Here is a 21,356-nt window from a genome sequence, read left to right on the forward strand (position 1 = left end):
TAGAGCTCTAGCAACATGCTCCCACCCAACAGTTCCAACCAATTTTATTCTCTGCTTTAAAAGCCCTATTTCTTAGCAAATGTGGTTGCTCCAAGCACAGTGAAATGGAGATGTAATATATTTTCATGATGGACAACACAGGTTGGTGCAGAAGCCTGAAAGCCAGAACTCAGGAGTCCATGCAACTGTGCATTAGGATGCATCTAACAGCAATCAGGAGATGCAGCTGGGACAATGGTTTGGTGTCAGAAAATGGCCCAATGCATTGCATATAATCAGGAGAGCAGGCACTACTGGCATGACAGCTGCAGTAATTCAAAACAAAAAAACCCTGTACGTTTGCACATTGACTGGATGCTGCCATGGCACTTCCAAACTTTTGAAAGAGGCAGACAGTGGGAATATCAGAACATGGAATGGGCTAGTGGCAGTCCCTTTGCAGGATGTACTAACCACATGACTACCCAGCTGATACACAGGTTCCATCCAGGTTGGGACAAACCAAACATGCCTAATGTACTGAGTAATGCAATACCTGCATCTGGGGTTAGTTGGGACCAATGTCTAGTTCCTAATGGTGCAAAAATTCCCTTCCTTTGACTGATGCTGGACTCCACTGAGGACTACAGTATTAAGCCTTGTGCTGGCAAGCTGTGCATGGGAAGTCTCCTGTCCCTTTGGTTAGTTTTGAATTGGTTACAGCTTTCTCAGACTGCAGCACTGCACTTCCACACTTCAGTAACATGTGTAACTGCAAACCAGCAGACATCTCACATCCACTGTTGGAAAGGGAAGAAGGTATTTATAAAGAAACTGTGCTACAGCAACAAAGCTGGACATATTTTGCCATGTAGAATTGATTTGCTTTGTGTTGGTGGCATCTGACAGCGAGAAAACCCAAAAGGTCTCTGATGCTAGAGACTGTTTTGAAACACTGGTAGATAATAACAACATTCAAAATTATCCAAACCTTGATCCTGAAACACAGACAGTGAGTGCTTGTGCTTAAAACTGAAGTGTATTAAGCCTGATGTCTCTCCTTTCTGTTCCAGCTGGCAGGGACATGAACTAACCAGGACCCTGACCACCTGTCAGATTGTGAGAGAAAATGAGTGTGACCCATTGTGTTTGCCTGGAGTCAGAAGGAAAAAGTCTCAAACACAGGATAGAAATAAAGGTAGAAGGCTGAAAGGAAGAGCAGATATAGAATAAGAACAGCTGAATGTCCAGTGGGAAGAAAAAGGAAAGTGGAAAGGTGAAGACAGACAAGAAGTGATGTAAACACAAAAAGGAGAGAAACAAAAGCATAAAGTAACATAATATGATATGAGGATACGGAGAATGGCATTGAAGATTAATCTGAACAATAAAGTGGCTAAAGGGAAAGAAAGAAAGGAAAAAAAAAGGAAAAATCAGGATAGACAGCAGGGAAAACACAATTTTAAAAGCTTTATGCAAAGCTTCTGATCAAAAATGACCACATCTAGGCTTCTTAAACATGCATTTAGTCAAGCCCTAGGGTTTGGCACTGAATAAAATTTGAAGATTTTATGACATCTATTTTAAAACTCCTAATTAACTAGTCCACTTATTTTAAATGTAGCTGTATTTCCTAATTACTAAGGATAATTTAATTTCACTACTCTTTTGAAGACATGCTGTAATTAAATGTGTCTTTTTTTCTTCTACTGTTATTCCTATTGTTGCAATTGCTACTGTAGGACACAGAAAGTTTCCAGCTTTCTGAAATGTCTTTGTGAAACAAAAGTAGCAAACAAAGTAGAAAATTATGAATAAACCACATTTAGGGCTCAAATTCTGAAAATTAGCCATCCTTTGTCCCGGCAAATGATTTGTCCCATCCTACTTGGTGTATGCAGCCAGTCAGCACCAGCAGAGTCCACAATGGTGATTACTCAGTCTGACCACCCAGCTCATGGGGCACCACTGGTGGCAGCAGAGTTGCTAACGCTCCCTCTCACCTCCACAATTTAACAAAAGGTAAGCTCACTGCCATCTCAGCTTCAAGGAACAATGGTTTCAGTACCCTACTAGTAATCAGAGAAAAAAGGCTCTGAAGCCCCCTGCACACTTCAAAGAGCTTCCATCAGATTCGTTTTTCCCAACATTTTGTTGATATTCAAGAAGCAAAAGCTGACAGCTATTTCATTAATACATAAAGGGTAGAAACACTGATCATCTAGTGTATAAACATATTTTGAAGGATACTAAATTAAAATGAATGGACTTCCACAACGCTGCAGCTTTCTGAGTGTTTCCAAGGGTTACCTGCAGAGAGCTGGACTTTGCACTTGAGGCTGGTTGTCTACTATGCATGTAGGGGGGGGGCTTTTTATATTTTCCCAAAGACACTGAATAACCAACCCTTGTAGCAGCTTGGGGGACTGGTAAAAGCATACACCTACATTCTTCCTAATTTTCATTTCCCACAGACACTCTGCTGACAATTCTTGGAGGAAAAAAAAAAAAGGCAGCCTGAATCACAAGTTAAACACTCCAAATCCTAATCCCAACAAATTAAAGTCTCTTTCTTCACAGCCTGGCTGCTGTGATCTGATGTTTCTGGCAATAGGAGGTTATTTTACCATCAAGAAACTAGAAGTTCTGGTAAGCATGAAATAGAGCAGTTACTCACTGTGAATTCTCCAGTGACGGCATCAAATCCCACATGAATGGTGTGTTCAAAGTCTGAGGGAAGAGAGATCTCAGGACGTTCCTTCTCTTTCTTCTTGTTGGCTGGAGGCAAAAATGTTAACAAGCACTTATTTTCTGAACAGCTTTTCATTTAAAACTTCTAACAATCAGGTGTGCTCAAAATAGTGCTTTAAAAGTGGAAAACAAATCAATTAACATCCATCCAACTTGAGAAACAGACTTAGGTTAACACAATGCCTGTCAACCCGTCTTAGGGAAGGTCTACAAGGTGCTACTTTATTTTGTTTTTCTTTCAGCCAATGTGACTGCTGCCAAAGCAAGCTATTAATGAAGTAGTCTTAGGCTATCTCTAAACCAGTATGATTTTTATTTTCAGTTCTTTTTTTCACTGAGTTTTCATCTCTAGAAACTAACTCCTATTTGACTTTGCAGGTTCCTGGAGAAGTAAATCACAGAGTACACACCATGTGTGTCTGCTCTCCAACGTGTGTGTATGTGTCTCTGCTCTCCAACATGGTTTGAGTCCATTTCAAAATCAGCCAAATCAGAGGAGAGGCTTTTTTAGATAATCATTTTATTTCCTACAGGTTCTATGAAAACCAGCAGCTCATGTGGTGATTCCTCTTCCAACTAAAAGGCTGAAAGAGCAGCTCTGTTTCAGCAAAGACAGAATCTGCCCAGCAACAGAATCCCATAAATGTCTTTGGAAAAGCTTTGAGCTCTCAATTAACTAAGACATATGATCATAAAATGCAGGCTTTATTACTAATCCAGATTTTTTTTCTTTTTAAATCACCACCAGTATTCCCAAAGTGTGAAATATCTTACTTAAGCAGGCAGACTCAAAAGTCAGTCAACCTGCATTTGCTTCTCATCTCCCTCCCTCTTTACAACCTTTTGAAAGTAACATTCCCTGTGGTCATCCATCTCCTCCACTTCTGACTACTGACAAATGTCACTTCAGCCCAGTTTTACTGACCCTGACAAAGAATGACGGAATAAATGCTGAGAGAAGCTGTCTTCACTTTCCTGCAGTGTTTTAATATCATGCTTGCCAGCTCCATAGTTCATCTAGGGGTCTCATCCAAGGCTGGACTCATTATTTACCATCAATCCCCCCAGTTCAAGTTTGTCTTTGCTCAGGCTGTAGCTCCACAAGGCCTCTATTTGCATATTTCTTATTCCACCTTACAGCCTCCTTTGAGATAAAGATGCTCTGCTCTTTGTCCTTACAGTCTATGTGGAATGCCTCTAATCCTTTCTCTGTGTTGCTGCATTTATCCTCATTAAATAACTGTCACCTTTTGTCTGTGCTGCACACCATTACACATTGTTCACCAATGAAATATTTTCATTTAGCATTCAGTAAAGATGGCAGCAATATATAAAATATAAATGCAAAGGCTTTCCCCTTCTTTTATCATTAAGATAATGCTGTTTAATTTTCAGGATAGATGCTGCCAGTTAGAAGATGTCATCTGTGTGTAGATAACAAAACTGGCTTCTTCTCCCTCATCATTTGCAAGCTATTGCAGCAAAAATTACACTTAAGGACTATCAAATTCAGTTCAAAGCAGCAGTCAAATCTAGAAGTGAAATAAGGGATTATACAAAAATGCTCCACCAAAAGCAGCATTTTTCCATTCCAGAATTCTCCTGCTGGAGGACAAGTGATCCACCTCATTCCCCAAGATCTGGCTCATTTGCTTCATGGACCTGTGATGTAACACCTATGGTCCAAATGCTGATACACTATAAATGAATCACAGAATTAAGCATCTCTTTACTACACCCTCACCTCTTCCCACTGTAAAAACTTTGATGTTTCTGTCTGGGCTCTGCAAATCATATCATTCCCATTTCACACAAGCTGGCAAATGATATGAAAAGACATGACTTTTTTGAAGCACCTGACTCACTGGATGCAAGAGGTTTGTACTGAACATTCCTATTTGATTTTCTTGTAAATGCCCTCCACAATACACTCCTGCTGCACAAAGTCAGCCATGAGGTATGGCCTCCACACCACCTCAGCACCTATGACAGGTTAAAATAGAACAAGGAAAGATTGTTCTGTTTTCCACAGTCTGCATCACCATCATCACCAATACATTACAAGAGCAGCTGTCTGGGAGAAATATGTGACTCAGCTAAGTAGCAGCTTTTCTCAGAGAAACAGGAAGGGTTTGACCTCATGCTTATGCCTTCCTGTTTGCTCGCCTCCTCTTCAACTCAACTCACTTTGCTCTTTCCTCTATTCCCTCTCATACTTGTCCCCTGTCCTCCTTCCTAACCTGCTCCTCCTGTAGCCTTGTCCTCTTTTCTTGCTCCATTGATCTTTACTCTGCTGAGTTTTCCTCCTTGCCTCTTTTCTGGTTTTTCTGTACAGGAGGTGGCAGATGCCTAAAGGCCAGACCCTGGTCCCCTCTGCAGCCAAGTCTAAAGCAGCTTCAATGGAAGTGGCATCATCCACCCAGGAACTCAGCATGGATGGGCATCTCCAAGGGGCATCTGAGCTGTGCAGCTCAGCCTCCTCCTGACTTCTTTAGGCTGAATGCTATACAGTGCCCTCATGGAGCCCCCAGTGTGCACACAGAGTGAATTTATTTCACAGTATCACAGGGGGTTTAATGAAAGAACAAGGCTGTATCAAACAAGTGGAAGAACCAAGTCCTTTCTGCTGAGATAACACCTCTGCTGAATGATGCACTACTGCTGTACTCCACTGTGGCTCCCACCACCATGATGATCTCTGAGGCGGGAAGGCAAATTTCACAGCTCCAGCAGAACAAGTTCAGCTCCTTATTCCACACAAATTGCCTGCATGACACTGGAAGCTTATATCAGTTGTCAGCCTTGGCTTCCTGTCCTCAGGAATTGGGGTACCTTAGGTCAGAGATGGGAGTGAGAGGAGCTATACAAGGAACATGAGGAGGTCATGTGTTAGGGGAAGGGGCAGGACACTACTGCCTAAATGGTTTATTTCAACTGCAGATCCACAGAAGGCTCCACAGTGCCATCAGTGGCTTGCCAAAACAAGGTTTTAAACACAAGTGCTCAAACTCTAACTGAAAATGCTGCACTCCAGCAGGGGAGGGACTGCACAAGATTCCTGGTGCCAGGCACAGCAGTCCTGACACACACCACAGCCTTGGAGAGAACACACTGTACCATATCCATCCTCACATCCCTCTTGTCTGGGAGCAAATGAAAGACAACAAAGCTCCTGCAGGTTCAGGCAGAAATACCCTGCCATGGTGTTTTCTTCACATTCTAGTGACTTGCACCAGTGATGAACTATGGATTTAACATAGTGATGCTGCAAAGCACTGCACTAGATGAAAGCAGACATATCAATCACCAGTTTTATAAGCAGAAGTCTCAAAAATGTGTCACAGAGTCTATGAAGCACACACAGGCCAGCTGATACCCTGACCCACAAACCAACTCTGCAGTGAAACTACCTCAAGGGACTTGGCCAGTCAAGCTAAACTTCCTCCATTTATTATTTCACCTCACAAAATGAAGCTATAAATCTTACCTGACTTTTCCTCACAGTCACATTCAAAATCATGACACTTGTATGTTCCCTAAGACTGCTCTGACTGGTAGTTAATTGCATTTTTAATGTCACTGATCATTTTCAGGAGGGGTTGTTTCTGGGTCTCCCCTTCTCTGCATGCATTTTACACAGCATCTCCTCATTAAGAAATGCTGCCTTGGAAAGGGATAATACCATCCTGCTAGCATTTAGGGAAAGAAGTGATCCAAGTCTTTCCAGGAATTAAGCAAGCTGGGAGAAACCTTCATTTTGGCCTTTAAAAAGAATCAACTGAAAATTAATTTTGTTCCCAGAAGGGGACATTTGGGGGAACAATCTGCAGAGAGAACCGGCCGGGTCTGTCTAAGAAATCCAGTTACAGTTCTCACATCAGAAAAGTCATCAGGATTGCCCATGGCTGAGGGGAGGAATGGGACTGCCACTGTGCCTTCTACTGCCTGTGAGGAGTTTGGAATGCCAATCTCCAGCTGCTCCACACAATCTCATGAAGCCTCATGAATGGGGCAGCACAGCTAAGCTGGAGCTCCAAGGGAATGACCACAGTTCCATAGCTCTGAGATCTCCTTGGAGAGACACTGAAGACAGAATCACTCCTGAAATCCAGCTGGACTCATGCTGCTGACCACAACCTCTGAGCCCAGCATTCCAGCCAGTTCTCAGTCTCCCTCACTGTACACTTACCTATACTGCACCTCACCAGTCTGTCTGTGAGGACACTGTGAGAAGCTCTGCTGAACACCTTACTAAAGCAGAGGTAACAACCACTGCTCTCCCTTCACCACCAAGCCTGTCACTTCAAGGTAAAAGGCTGTCAGTATAGTTCAGCATGAATTCCTCTCCACAAATCCACGCTGACTATTCCTGACCACATTCTTATCCTTCATTTGCATGGAAATAGTTTCCAGGAGGATTTTCTCTACCACTTTCCCAAGGACCAAGGTGAAAGCTGGCTGGCTTCACTTCCCCAGATCAACACTTTGATATCTCATCATCAGGAATATCCCCCAGTGACCCCAACCCTCCAAAGACAATCAAGAGGGGCCTTGCAGTGACATCAGCCTTGCAGGTGCAGCCCATCAGTTCCCATGGGACTAGAAATAAAGAAGGTCCCTTCCCTTAAACCTGCAAATAAGCTAATTCAAAACACACACCGTTGCACAAATGCATTACAAAGAATGCAACTGAAATGCTGTTTGCTGCATCCACACCTACAGGTTATAAACCAAGCCATTCTGTAGCCACTTTCACTGCAAAAGGAACAAGCAAGAAGAGCTTTGTTCCTGTTCTTGGAATGTAAGCTCATTAAAAAATCCCGAAGTGTCAGGCATATTGCCCTGTCACTTCTGTGAATGTATTTTCACAAGGACACATCCTCATCTCTGTATTTACTGCTAATGCAAAGCAAAATCCAAAGGAAAGGATTCCCCAGTATAACTATAAAGTTATTTTTAAAAGGCAAGTTGCACAATGTGTGCACATTTTAGTGTCTTTTCATAGACAAGAAAGTAACTGACTGAACACCTCCTCCTCTTTTGAAATGTGTTTCTAGAGTAATTGGAACAGAAGGCGTTGCTACCACGGCCTGCAACCGAAACAGAAAGACAACAGTGGCAGAAAATAAACACAAAAACCAATGACCAGCAGAAAGCCCAGAGAGGGAGCCCCCATCTGCAGTGCTGATACTTTACTTTTGTCCCCTCCTCCTGGGAAGATGGAGCGCAGCCTGGCTTTCTTGTTCTTCTCCTCGGGGGCCATGGGGAGCGGTTTGGAGCTGTGGTTTAACGCTGAAGAATCGCGATTGTTGCTGTTCATTCTCAACGGTGGAGCTGGAGGTTTCTCTTCAATATCCAGACTATCTGACATCTTCAGCAGCCCTCACAGCCTCCTGCAAAGCACAACACAAAACATGCTGTCAAGGGAGGATGCCAAGGCTGGTGGCTTGGGCAGGAAAAGCTTTCTAGTGGCATGAGAAAATCTCTGTTAGAAGGCTGCTCTGAATAAGGTTGCTGCTGGTTGCTGTAAATAAACTGAGTGGCTAATTCCTAAAAAATCAAAGTATTACCATTAAAATACAGATTTTTCTTTAGCTCTGTTATACATTTTTGCAGTTTTTACTTACAACTATTTCCCTGTAGTTGTTTGCAATCCAAATTTTCCTCTCAAAAAGACATCCAAAGTAAAAGTTAAATGACTTACTGAAACTACCTGGCATCATAGTTGACCATTTTTTATTATGTAAGAAACAAGCTCCTCGTTGAGGGGATATGGGTAGCCAGCAACACTTCATAAAATTAACTGTTTTAAGACCCAAAAACAGAGTATAATTTCAGACAGTTCAGAACTGATGTGGGCTATACTTTTTAAACATTATGATTCTATAGGCACCTTGTCTTCCATCCCCTAAAATCAATGTGGCTCCTTTTACAGAAGGCACATGCACATCACTGTGAATGTGTTCTGGATCTCTCGTCATGCTGAGGAGGTAACACAAGCTATTGCCCTCATCAGCTACTCTCTTAAATTTAAAGGGAAGCAACTTCTTTTTCAGCTATGGAAGATGGAGGGCTCTTTCCACAACTATCAACCAAACATGGTGACTGTCACATAGAGAGGTCCTGAAGCTCCAGCTACTCTTCCTTTGGTCAGGAGGTAAAGCTGTCATAGTTGAGAGTTTTTGGGGTTCCACTGTTGGTCTTGGGTTGTTTTTTGGTTTTTTTTATTAGAACGGAGATTAACATTTTCAACAACCACATTTATTTTGATATAACTGTAATTTTTCCAGATTTATGGGTGGTACATTAATAGGAAATAATGAAATCCACATGGCCTCAACTGATGTTAGCTTACAAGTAAAAGCTAAATGATCAACTGGAACATTTAGAGATGTTCACTTCAGACTGTTTTTCATGACGTGGGCATTTTAGCCTTTGTTACCATTTTTAAATTACCACACATAAAATAATGATTCTTTAAAATTACTTGACTTACATTTTTAATTTCATTCAAATTAAATCCCAAAAAGTCAGGTTTGAGATTCAAAGCACCAGTCCATTGAAAAGAACAAATGAAATATATCATCACACCTCTAGTTTGCATCTGTTCCCAAATATCTACATCTCCATGGGATCCCACAGACCCATCCCAAGGTCACACAGCTCAAAACTCTAGCAACAGCTGGGTCCCAGTCCTCTCCCTAGTACAGACAGCATGGAGCAGTGATCCTGAAGACCCTGATTCACAAACACACACCTGAAGCTGCTACTAACCCCAGCTGCTCACCTCCATCAGGGGCACAGTTGGAATGAGCACCTCCCCAGCTGCCTTCAACTGGTTTGTGTTAAATTAGTGACCTGACCTTCTGCAGCATATTACAGAAATTTCAAACAATTGTTCTGCTGGTAGATCAATGGGTGTCCACCATTAAAAGAGGATGTCTATCATAGGCTCACCCTGTGTCAGACCTCCCCTGCACCATGGGCTGCTCACCTCCACCTGTAACTGCAGCTAACACTGAACCACAGGCAGCCACTGACCGGGTGCTGCTCTCTAGAGCTTTGCCTTCAGGCCTAAAAGCTTGGAAAACATCACACACTTGTAACTAATGGAGTAATGTACTGGAGGCAGCTGTCAGAGAGAAACGTGTCTGTCATTTGAATCACACCATCTGGGAAAGAAAAGTGATCCTTCAGAAAAGCATGTGTCTGGTTCCCAAGAGAAGGCCCTGCTCACACAGTCCCACTGTTCAGGTAAAGACGTGCTCTGGTGATGGAGGAACACAGCTCACCCTCCTTTAGAAGCCCATACACAGGCAGTAAAGTGCTTTGTATCACCCAGAAACAGCTGTAACTGTGCCCAGACCAGAGCCTGTGCCAGCGTAGTTTTCAAGTACAGACTAGCCTACTTACCTAGAGAACTAAATGCTTTTGTAGATTGAGGTCAAACAGTTAATATTACTAATCTTTGTGATTTCCATCCTGAAATGCAGAAGGTTTTCTAGTAAGGAATGTGTGTGGGGGGGGAAGCCAGTAATGAAAACCACTGCATGGTACAAGGAGATCCACACGTGCTGTTTGTTATCCTGCTGAAGGGAAGGTCCATCATGCCCAGCTTTCTGTGCAGAGTTCCTGGCTTATGAAGCCCAGCAGAGGCATCTGGACACAGCTCCCTGTATCTCCAACAATTCTCAAAGGCCAGGAGCTTATGCAAGCAAGGCCTTTATTTTCTCTTTAAGCCACCTACAAGTAGTTTTCGAGTGCCAAATACATCTTCCCTCCCAGGATGATCAGTGTGAGGGTGACCACAGGAGCACCAAGGCACATTTTCAGCTTGCTATCAAAAGCCAGGTAGTGCTGAGAAGTCCATTATAGGCCACAGTTTCGGTTGTCCCTCAGAATGGGACAACTGTACCTGTCACTGCATCTATTTGTAAACAATGCCAGTCTGCTGAAACAAGTCCTCCCATGGGATTTCATCCCACAAAGAATACTATTAACAGTTTCTGGCCCAATTTGCCTATGATGTAATTATTTCCAAGATTTTGAAAGGAACACTATATTTTGTTCAGAGCTGTTTCAGGCTCAGTTTCAAGAACTGTACAAAGCTCTTTTATTCACTTCTAAACCAGGGGGAAAAAAAAAAAAAAAAGCAGGGGAAGATAGCCTGGAAGGTTTAACGGCTGATACTGACTTTCTAAAGCTGGTCTAAATCAAGACTAAAGCAAACCACAAAGCAATACTCACCAAAAGACTTAAGATTTATGGTTTTCCTGATCAGAGGAATCTATCTGCTCTTCCATTAATTCTAATTTTGAGATTTCTCATGTACCACTGCATCATTACAAAAGAACACTCACTATCATGTAAGACTTCATATTTTAAGTGTTTTGTACTGATTTACTCCAACCCAAACTTAGAGAAAACCTGTAATGAATGGAGGAGCAATAAGATCTATTCAGCTGGGAAAACTCTCAGATTTACATTGCAGAGAAATGCCAACTACAGATAGCTCAAGTTATACTCTATTCTGGGGCCAACTTTTCCTGTCATTTTAACAAGTCCTTGGTCCTGCTAGTCTACTTCTGACTAACTCCATCAAAACACACTTTCTGTCTATTGGAAATTACTATGGCATATCCATTTATTGAGTTCATCAAATTCTGGTGTTATTTTTCTTTTTTTCTTCAGGCATTTTTTTAATTGCTTGGGAGTTTTGGGGTGTGGAGTTTTTTTGGTAGGGTTGTGCTGGTTTGTAAGCTGAAACAACCCAGCTACCAGAGCACTTGCTGGTGCTCACCAAGGGAGTGGAGTGCACAATCAACAGATTTTCCTCATCTCAGTCCTCAAGGACCCCATTTGTGCAACCAAGGCAGCGCTGGTAACCCTTTTCAAAGGAATTTGTTAAGATAATCACATTTGTGCAACAAAGAGGACAGATGACCAACAACTACCTACTTCCAGAGAAAAATCTTGTCACTGCCCATCAGCTTTAAGGAAGCATTTAAAGACACAGAATATTGTACCAAATTACAACAGTGCATTTGAGTGTGTTAGCTAGAATTTCCCAGCCAAATGGCAAAAGCTAAAATTAAGTTCTCAGCCAGGTCAGTTGCTTCTCCAGGGTTATAGAAGATGACCCAACATCCATTTCCTTCTTCCTCACCTCTTCTAATCACCAGTTTTGTTAAGTGAGAAGACAAACATTGACTTTGAATATATGGCATTCAGCTTCTCTGTGACTCAATTCCCCCTTTGCAAAAGCCTGTCTCATATATTTCTGCATCTAGTCCTTGACAAGCTAGGAAGAAGAGGAAGGAAGATATCTGAAGCACTCAAATGTCTTCAAAACATAATATACACACAAAAGATTTGTTCAATTCAGCTCAAGTTCAGAGCAGAATCTCATGCTGGGCCTTGATCTCAGTAAGCTCCTCACCCCTGTGTATCTGGGGAACACTGTGGATAGATCTTGAATAGCTTTCTTAGGTTAACCCTGCTATTTCAAAGTCTGCATCCTTCAAACAGGACTGGTTCCAATTAAAAGTCACAAATAGTATCCTGTTTGCAGAGACACTGGTGTTCCTTTCCAAAGCCTCAGAGATACTACTGCAGCTTGTGATGCAGCAAAACTGTCTCCAAGAGCACTTGACTGGAAGGAACCATGCCAATTTTCAGGCAGCAGCTTTGCAAATGTAACCTGAAGATCCAAGGCTCGCTCTTTGTTTATAAATATACTTCCTGCAAAAAGATATTTATTACTTAGTTGTATGGGCCAAATTTTGCTCCCAGTGACACTTATCCATTTCCAAAAATCAATGGTGATGTAACTGAGAAGGATTCTCTCTAGATATTGAGTACTGAGACACTCTGTCCAGGTATTAACTGAGTATTTCCAAGCCCAGTTCAGGCCTGTATCTGCTCTCCTACATCTGCATGTTTACTTGCAGTTTTCTTACAGCTCCTCTAAAGAGCAGACAGTGAGTTGGACAGAACAGATAAAGTAATGATTTCAGTACTTTTGTGGAAGATGTTTACGGTCTTCTCTATAAAATTTAGATAAGTTAAAATACAATACTGAAGCCTTTTTGATAAAAAATGGCCATATTCAGCATCAGCTGAAGCAGAGACAATCCTGTCTGGGTACTCAGGGTCTGTAACACCCCCAGGGCAGTTTGTGCTCAGCTGCTCCCACCCCTGGGTGCCTGCAGACCGTGCAGGTGTGTGGGGCTGGCTCTGCAGGCAGGGCACACACAGCCAGGGTGCCCTCTGAAGGGAACACATCTTTTGTAGGACTTCCCCCACACGCACGTGGTGCAAAACAAGCACTGCATCCCTTCTTTACACAACCCTGAAGAAAAGGCTGCATTCACACAAGCTACAGAAGGAATTATAACCCTAGAAACAACAAGAACGCTTCCCTTTCATACAACTGTCTCAAAGCACAATACAAACATTTGCCAATTAAACTTCCCCATTCCCCTCACAGCCAGGTAAACATGCTCTGAGCTGAACAAATTATTCAAACTGAGTAATTTCTTTGATGAATGTACTCTCTGTTCCTGTTTGCAAACACCCTGTAAGCAGCTCATGATTCCATCCAATATATTCATTTATTCAGAAGTTATCCTCTGTACTTGCTACAAGCAACTTTTGGCCTCTGAACTAGCTGTTCATAAGAAGCTCTCTGTGTGGAGGGCACATTTTGAATTCAGGTTGTATCCCAGTAAAACTACCTTGGTCCCAAGTACTTGAAATGGAAACATCCATTCTGAGATGGGATAAACAAACTTCTGTTAGGAATTGCAGCATTAGGAGTTTTACATAGTGATTTACTAATATTGGTTTAAAATTCCCTCTTGACAGTGTACTTGTAGCAATAATGAATACAGAATGTCAATGAATACAGAAAGTATATTCATGCAGTAGCTGTGAATTTAATGCTTTTAACTAAACATTTCTTCAAATTTAAATTATTATATCCTTTGTCTGGACCTTGGATCACCCAGTTTAATTGCTAAGAGCTGGGAATTAAACAGTGAAGCTTGTCACAACTGATGGAAATAACCTGAAAATATACTTTCCCCCTTGCTCAATTAGCATTCAACAGCATTCTCAGTTCATGGCCTTCAAGGATCCATCTCCTCTCTTCAAACACAGAACCTACCTGACTACATTTCTTTCCACAACTCTTCAACTCTTTCTCTGCATCCTGCCAATGCAACCACAGGCAACACTTTACAAAATACATTTGGCTTTCATCTCTGATCCCCCTCAGCACACCCACTTTAAGTGTCTCTTCCCCTGCTGAAGCTGCTGCTCTGCAGACTCCCAGCACCCCGGACCTGCTCCCACTCCTCACACAGCTTCACTCTTCCAAGTGCAACCAGTATTGGGGCTTGCCCAGCTTTTCTCACTTTCCCCTTCTGTGGCTGTTCAGGCCATGGGCCCAGAAAAGCAAAACAGAATTACTTTTGCAGAGTAAAGCCAGCAATGTTTAAAGTTAGGTGTATTATTTAAGGGCTGTGCTTAACCAGTGCCTAATGTGAGATAACATGAACAAGGGTGCTGAGGCTTCAGCATAGCTGCAGGACACTATGAAAGGAAAACTGGAGAGAATTCCTCTCCACCCTGCTGGAGAACACTCCTAGCCCAAAATATTTTCTTTGTGGGTGTTTTTTGATCACATCAAAACAAAAGCAATCCATTCAAATTGTGCTCCTGCTGGAATCCTGGCCACTTACTGAACATATTGAGCTCTGGGATGGTTGCATGACCTGGGAGGGGAAGAAGTGTGTTACAGAGGGTGAGCAGCAGGGAAAGAGCTTTCCCCATTAGAGCTTGTCCAGGCATTCAGTAATGACACATCAGCACAGCACAGCAAGGACAGGAAGTACATTCCTACAGGTTACAGAAGTGAGCACCTCGCAGCATTGTAAACTGGTGACTATTTGGATAGAAAAAGTGACTTTACTTCATATGACAAAGGCTATGGACATACCCTGATGATTCAGAAAAGCCAGCTGGATCACAAGGATGATCTGCCACCCAGAGGGAGCAAGGGGAGAGCTTCCACTCTCCTAAATGCCTTGGGAAGAGCCACCAACACCTCCATCCATCATACCCAAACCCAGACAGCTATTTTTATTTATTTTATATTTACCCAGAGTATTTTTGTCATGTGTTTTTGAATCATGGTTTGAAACAAAAAGGTTGTGCTCTAAGTTACTGAATCTGGAGACATGCCAAGACTGACAGAGCAATGGGCACTCCAGAAGCAGCTAAAGTTAAAAACAGTGAAGGATACCACAGACCAGTTTTTTCTAATGTAGTAGGGAACATTTCTCTGGGATAGATAAGAAACTATGAAAAAGTACCTAGAAAAGGCATTTATATGCAAGAAACAAACAAACAAAAAAAAACCCCACTCCCTGTTTTGCTTTTTATTTACACAGCTGAAGGGCTCCACAAAGCTGGAAAAGATGTCTCAAAATCAACTGTGCCTTGCAAATATCCCACATTCCACAGGATTCCATCCTTTGCCCTTGTCTACACATTAAGGACTGTGTGAAATGAAATGTGGATTTAAACCATTGCAGATAGACTGAAATAATTCTCCATATGGACGTCATTATTCCTAGCTCAGAGCTTAGGCCTCAGGTTCACTTTTGTTCTCCAGGACTCAAATGTAAACAAAGAAAAGCTACTTAAGAGAGATACCAACATCACAACTGCCTCAATAAAAATTTCATTAACTTAATTCAGATTGAAAACAACCAAGACAAATGGTTTGAGTTCTAATTTGAATCAGAAACTTGGAGCTAACCTTGAAGCACTGTCCAAGATCAGGTATGAGATGCCAGCCCTTACTGTAAGCTACAGACAATTAAAATGCACCAGTCTGATTCCAACCCACCTGATGGGCAGCAATCCCTCACCACAGGAAGGCTCTGTAATAAATTGCTGGATCTTTGGCAGGTTCAAGCTGAACACTTGTGGCTCACTTAGCTGATCAGTCAAAGCCCCAAAGTGGTCCAGGAAACCCAAATTTGGGCCTGCTCCTGATAACAGCTGAGAGTGCATCAGCACCTTGAATTATCATCTGCCAGGGTTAGGACAATACTCATATTAATATGGTGGGAAGCAGACTCTCATTACATTCAAATATCCCAACTGTTGCAACTTAGCACAAAAACTGCACCCCTTCTTTCATCTTCTCTGGTAAAGGCATGCTGAAGGTGAATCCACATTAGCCTAGCAAGGAGCAGGCTACCCCACCTATATGTGAGAAATGCCCCGGAAAAATCATGCTGTGATATTGCAATAATTTGTTTTTACACATCCTTTGTGTCCCTTTCTGCAGAAGATACAAAGCTCTGTTACACTGATGCATCTGGAACCACATAAGGGCCATGTCATCACTTCATGCTGCCAGGAATATTCTGCTTTCTTCTGTCAACACAGCTTCAGGATGTGCAGGTTGAACTGTTAGTTCTTCTGCTGGCCTTTGACAGCTTGTGAGTCTCTACCACGTTCTCCTAGCTCCTGTCTGCTCCTCCCCACCTCCTGTGCCTCCCTGTGTGGATCCATTTGGGTGCAGGGTTTGTCTCCAAGTTCCATGCACAGGACCACGCAGTGGGCTCTGTCTACACTCTCAGCAGAGCAACACTCACCCACCAACCTCACAGACTCAAAATGGACCCAGAGCGTCCCAAGACAGACCTCATGTTTTATTCACACAGCCTGTCCTGCTGCAGCACAGAAAAGGCTCACAGCACTACAAACCACCAGCACAGGAGCTTGAATTTGGCCACTCTCAAGCAGAGTTTTGATCCACAGCTACACCCATGCTAAAAAACAGCAATCAGGGCAAAGCAATCAGAGCTTGGCAGATGTAAGCTTGCCCCCATCACTATTCTCTCCCTTATCTTATAAAAGGTATCAAATGAAGCTTCTTTTTGCTTGGACTTCCATAATCACAATTAGATATATAAAACAGTCTTTCAGTTCATATTTTTGGGCAGCCTAAACTCCTACTGAACTCCAGTTGGTGTACTAAGGCTGCTTTTAATAAACCACTAGTCATCTTGCCTATTATGGTCTTCATTTTGTTTACATTAACAAAAAAAAAAATCAAAAGTTTGGAAGAAGAAGGAAGGGTAAATAAAATAAAGGACCAGCTTCCCTGGTTTCTCTGCAGGTGGTGTTGCTTTCTCTGCTTTTCCACAGTTTATTCTCTGCTTGACACACTTGCAGAAGGTGTGCCATGATAAACACAACCCTCTGAACCCCAGCCTAGCACCACTCCAGCCACACTCACAGTGCTCAGCAGGGACAGAGCCACAGCCCTTTTCCCTGCAATGGCCCTCAGGCAGGGCAGGAGCTGCTTCTGCCTCAGGAGGAGTGCAGCCCTCCAGGAAGGAACAAGAGAGAAGGAGCCTGTCCTGACTACACCTACCTGCTGATGAACCACTGGCCCATGGCTCAGCAGACACATGCAGGCCGAGCCAACAATTACACAGAACTCTGGAAGAGACAAGGAAGCAGCAATTGAATGCAATAATTGAAACTTATAGACAGTTGCCATTTCTAGTACCTTTTAGTCAATATTTAGGTCATTTTGCCTTTGCAAACATTAGCTGAGAAACTTGCTGTAGTAAAGAACACTAAACCCATGCACCAGAGGATGAATCTGACATGTAAAAGACTGAACTCAAGGCCACCCCAGGACTGCAGTGCAAAGTTGGGAGACAAATCACACTGCAAGAAGCAAAAATAAAGAGCAGGGAATCCTCTGGATATAGCTACTGGAGCTGGATAACAACCACTAATAAAGAAAGCACAGGATGGACTTGAAACCTCCAAATCCCACAAGCAGAGACAGAGACCAACACCACACAAGAAGATTTGCTGTACCAATCTTCTCAAGGCATTATGGTATGTTTGGAAGGACACAGCTCCTGCCTCCAAGGAAGGAAAAGGCAAAGCCCAGGCTGCCACATGCCTTTCATATGGGAGGTGAATATGGTCCAGATCTTGCATCAACTCTTTAGGGCACTAGGGCAGGAAGGCATCATATCCCAATTTACTTCCTCAGGGACAACGTTTTGCCTTTTATTCTTTGCCAGGCCTTTTATTTACAGCTGACTAACTTCATATATCTAATATTCACCTGCTACGTTAGTGATCTTATTGTGCATAATGGTCTATCTACCTTGGGGGTATCATGGATCTGGAGCAGGCAGAGGGGAAATGGAGCAGTCACTGCATGCACTCACTCATTTCTAGTTGCCAGCAGACCTTGCTTCAGAGCAGCAGGATAGGAAGATTAGGAGAACAAATATAAAAATGCTACTCTTAAATAGGTCAGGGAAGAAATGACACCTATATGCAGAAAGCAAAACAAGATTCACACATAAAATCTGTTGTTTTCTCAGCTATCACAATGGTATGGCATTTTTAAACTGCTTAAACAGGGATTCAGCATTTAACGCCTCATTGCTCAAAAAAATCATCTTCTGCTTCAGAGTAGTGGAGCAGCGGAGATTCCTTCCTGGCTCACTTCACATCACAACAGAGAAACAGTTCACTGTCCTCTCATGACCTAAATGAAAAAATAAAGGTGTTTGGGGATCTAGCCACAATTCCCCTGCACTTGTCCACAGCCTCCTGCAGAGAGTCTGCAACCACCAAGGCAAGGACTTGGAGTGGGACAAAAAGCCCCCAGAGGTTGTGGCATCCAGGACACCTCAGCCTCAGTCCCTGTATGGGAGAATCCAGCAGGGACTACTCTGGTTTTGGAAACCACACATGCTACAAATCCCAGTTAGAGCAACCAGCAGGGATTCACACTTCTGGGATTCACTCCTGCATCCTGCAAATTTCTGCCAGGACAAACCACTGACCTTCTCTGTACAACCACAGATGCCTTGTCTACAGAACGTGGGAGCACTTTTCCAAGTCACTGGTGCAAAAGAACCCAAAGTTTTTCAAATAAGCAGACAAGAGCCAAGACATTTCCATTCCCAACACATCAGAGTACTCTCATCTCAAGATCTCTGTCTAAGATGTGTAGAGCCATCTGCAACAGCTCCTGTAAAAGGGAACTGCCTCCATTGCTCAATAAGTGCTTCTAAAGCAGTCTTAGATCCTACTGCAAATCTGTACAGAAGTACCAACTCCCAGAGCAGCAGCTGACACTAATGCAATCTTGTATCAGGTGAAAGGTGGCCAAAATAAGAAACCATCAAAATGCACAGAAACAAGTAAACAATAAAAGAGCAAGGGAAGAGGAAAGAGAACAACAATAGGACCCAAAATAGATTCCTTGTGCCACACACATCAGATTTATGGCATAAAAGCTTTGCAAAGAAACTTGTCCTTAAAACAGAGCATCAACACTTACTCTGCTGCTGGCTGAAGTCTACTACTGTCTGACACCTCTACTTACTATTTACACTTCAAGCTTTAAAGAAAACTGAAGTACATTAATTGAGGCTTTTATGAGGCACAGAATGACAGCTGCATTGTTACATGTTATAGAAGAAGAAAAGCAGGCTGAGAAATGGGGAGGACATCAGAGAAGCAGCACCCAAGGAGGAAGTTGCCCAAGAAAACCTGAACAGCTCTTCTGCCTGTCTTTATGCCTCAGTCAATACAAACAAGGGAAAGGGTCTGGAGGTGCACTGCTGTCCCAGGCACAGGTCCCAGGAGAGACACACAGCCTGCTGAGCCTGTGTGAGGGCACTGACACAGCCAGAGAGCACCAATCCAGCTGCAGTGACACAGCACTGATGGCTTGTGACCTGCAGCCCGGCCAGCACACACAGGATGAGGTCTCCAGGCTTGTTTCATACAGAACCACAGCTGGAACCTTCAGCAGGCCTGTGCCCCAACATGTCCCACCCCATGACAAACTCCAGCTGATTTTTGGAACTGTAAAGAGCATTTCCATGAGCACACAGACAGCAGCAAATCTGCTGCTCCCCAGCAAAAACTGCCACCTCAAATGGGTACCTGGCTACAAGATGCCCACATCCACAGTGAGCAGCACGGGCACATTTCTTTCCAGACCCCACTCCAGAAGTAACAGTAGAAGCAGTGGGAAGATGGGACACACTGCCAACATCCAGGCTCACAGCAGCCTCAGCTCTGCCTCAGGACAGACCAGTGCCTGGAGCTGCTTTTCACCAGGGGAGAGGAGCAGGGATCTCTCTCTTGTTTTGTTTCCTTGCAGAACATATTGCTAGGCAGAACCATGTGCTGAGAGTAGAAGTGTGTTATACCTGCCACAGACTTCACAACCTCAGACAAGTTACTCACTGTCTTTGTGTGTTCTTTATGGTTCTGTGAGGAACTTGGCTCTTTTCCTTGCTGTTAATATAGATAAGAGGTTGCTTCTATTTTGCCACATCTATCAGACTTTAAAAAACCTAATAAAGAGCCAGGTTAGTTTCAGAAATCATCAGCAATCACGCTTTCAGTCAACACACAGTACATGTAATACAGTGTCAACAAACTGGATAGCAAGTGAAGAAGAGAGAAAGAACAACCAAATACCTCCAATGAGCTGAGAAAACAGGAAGTACTGGGGGGATACCAAACCTCTGGAAATGCTAGATTGCAAAGAATAAAAGGTTAACAGACATGAGAACAGAGCCTTTACACTGATCTGTCCTTGAGGAGGAAAAGACAAGAAAACTGGAGGTAAAAGAATTTTACTAAGTAGCAGAAAATGATGAAAAATGAGCAAGACGCTGTTGCCAGGGTCAGTATCCAAAAAAAACCCAACCCAGAACAGCTGATGTATTGTCTGATCTCAGCCAAAATTAACCTGTCTAAAGGCACTATTGTTCAGGCAAAATCATGAAGCAAAGATTAAATGCTCTGGTTACAAAGCTGTGCATCACCATGTCTGTGTGTGACTGAAGGGACAGCAGAGGGCCCCCAGTGAAATGGGTGACAGCCCCAGACATGCACTGTGAGAATGTGACTAAAGGAACCCAGGGCACAAGGAGAGGCTGCCTGCAAAGCCAGGCTCTGTGGCCTGGAAAAAGCACAGTACAGAGATATGCAAAAAGAGCAAGGCTCATCTCAGAGCAATGGGGTAAACACACACAGCAATCAGAATGCCTCCACAATGCAGTTTCTCCAGAATGTGAATAACAAGAGTGAAGGCAGTGAGGATGATCCTGTAAAAAGAAGGATCTCTGCAATAAAACCTCAGGAGACTCTCAATAGTCAGGCTCTGCACAAGAAGCTGTTAGCCCTTCTACAGCTACATTTGCTGCTCTGCCATTAAATCAAAGATGATTCTGATTCCAGCTGGATTGTAGAGCCAGCTGCAGTGATAAGAGGCAATCTTAGGAGAAATGCCACTGAATGCTGAAGATGTAGAATAAAAAAATGTTCTGAGATCAGTGGGCAAATACAAGCTGCTGATAAAAAAGCCCCTCACATAATCAGAGGTATTATCACTTTAGCTTGACAGAAACTGACAGACAGAACCATCCACTGCTTTGTAGCAGGACTGTGCAAACATGAAATGATAAACACATTTGATAAAGAAATATTATCATTGTTGTAGAAACTTATGTCCCTGAAAGGCCTTAAAAAAAAGAGGTTTT

The 21,356-nt window shown here is 43.0% G+C and overlaps 1 protein-coding gene across 6 annotated transcripts in view; it reads right to left on the reverse strand.

The window, feature by feature from the left end:
- Positions 1-21,356, reverse strand: part of PAK3 (p21 (RAC1) activated kinase 3) — a 124,635-nt gene that overhangs the window by 29,017 nt on the left and 74,262 nt on the right. For all 6 annotated transcript variants that reach the window (XM_064713295.1, XM_064713296.1, XM_064713294.1 and 3 more), the window contains exons 2-3: positions 7,927-8,123; positions 2,657-2,757 (exon numbers count right to left, since the gene is read on the reverse strand). In XM_064713295.1, the coding sequence (XP_064569365.1) occupies positions 2,657-2,757; positions 7,927-8,101 (276 nt within the window). In that variant the 5' untranslated portion in view covers positions 8,102-8,123. The remainder of the gene's footprint in view (positions 1-2,656; positions 2,758-7,926; positions 8,124-21,356) is intronic.

This window comes from Zonotrichia leucophrys, chromosome 4A (genome assembly GCF_028769735.1).
Source record: "Zonotrichia leucophrys gambelii isolate GWCS_2022_RI chromosome 4A, RI_Zleu_2.0, whole genome shotgun sequence".
Classification (NCBI taxonomy): Eukaryota; Metazoa; Chordata; class Aves; order Passeriformes; family Passerellidae; genus Zonotrichia; species Zonotrichia leucophrys.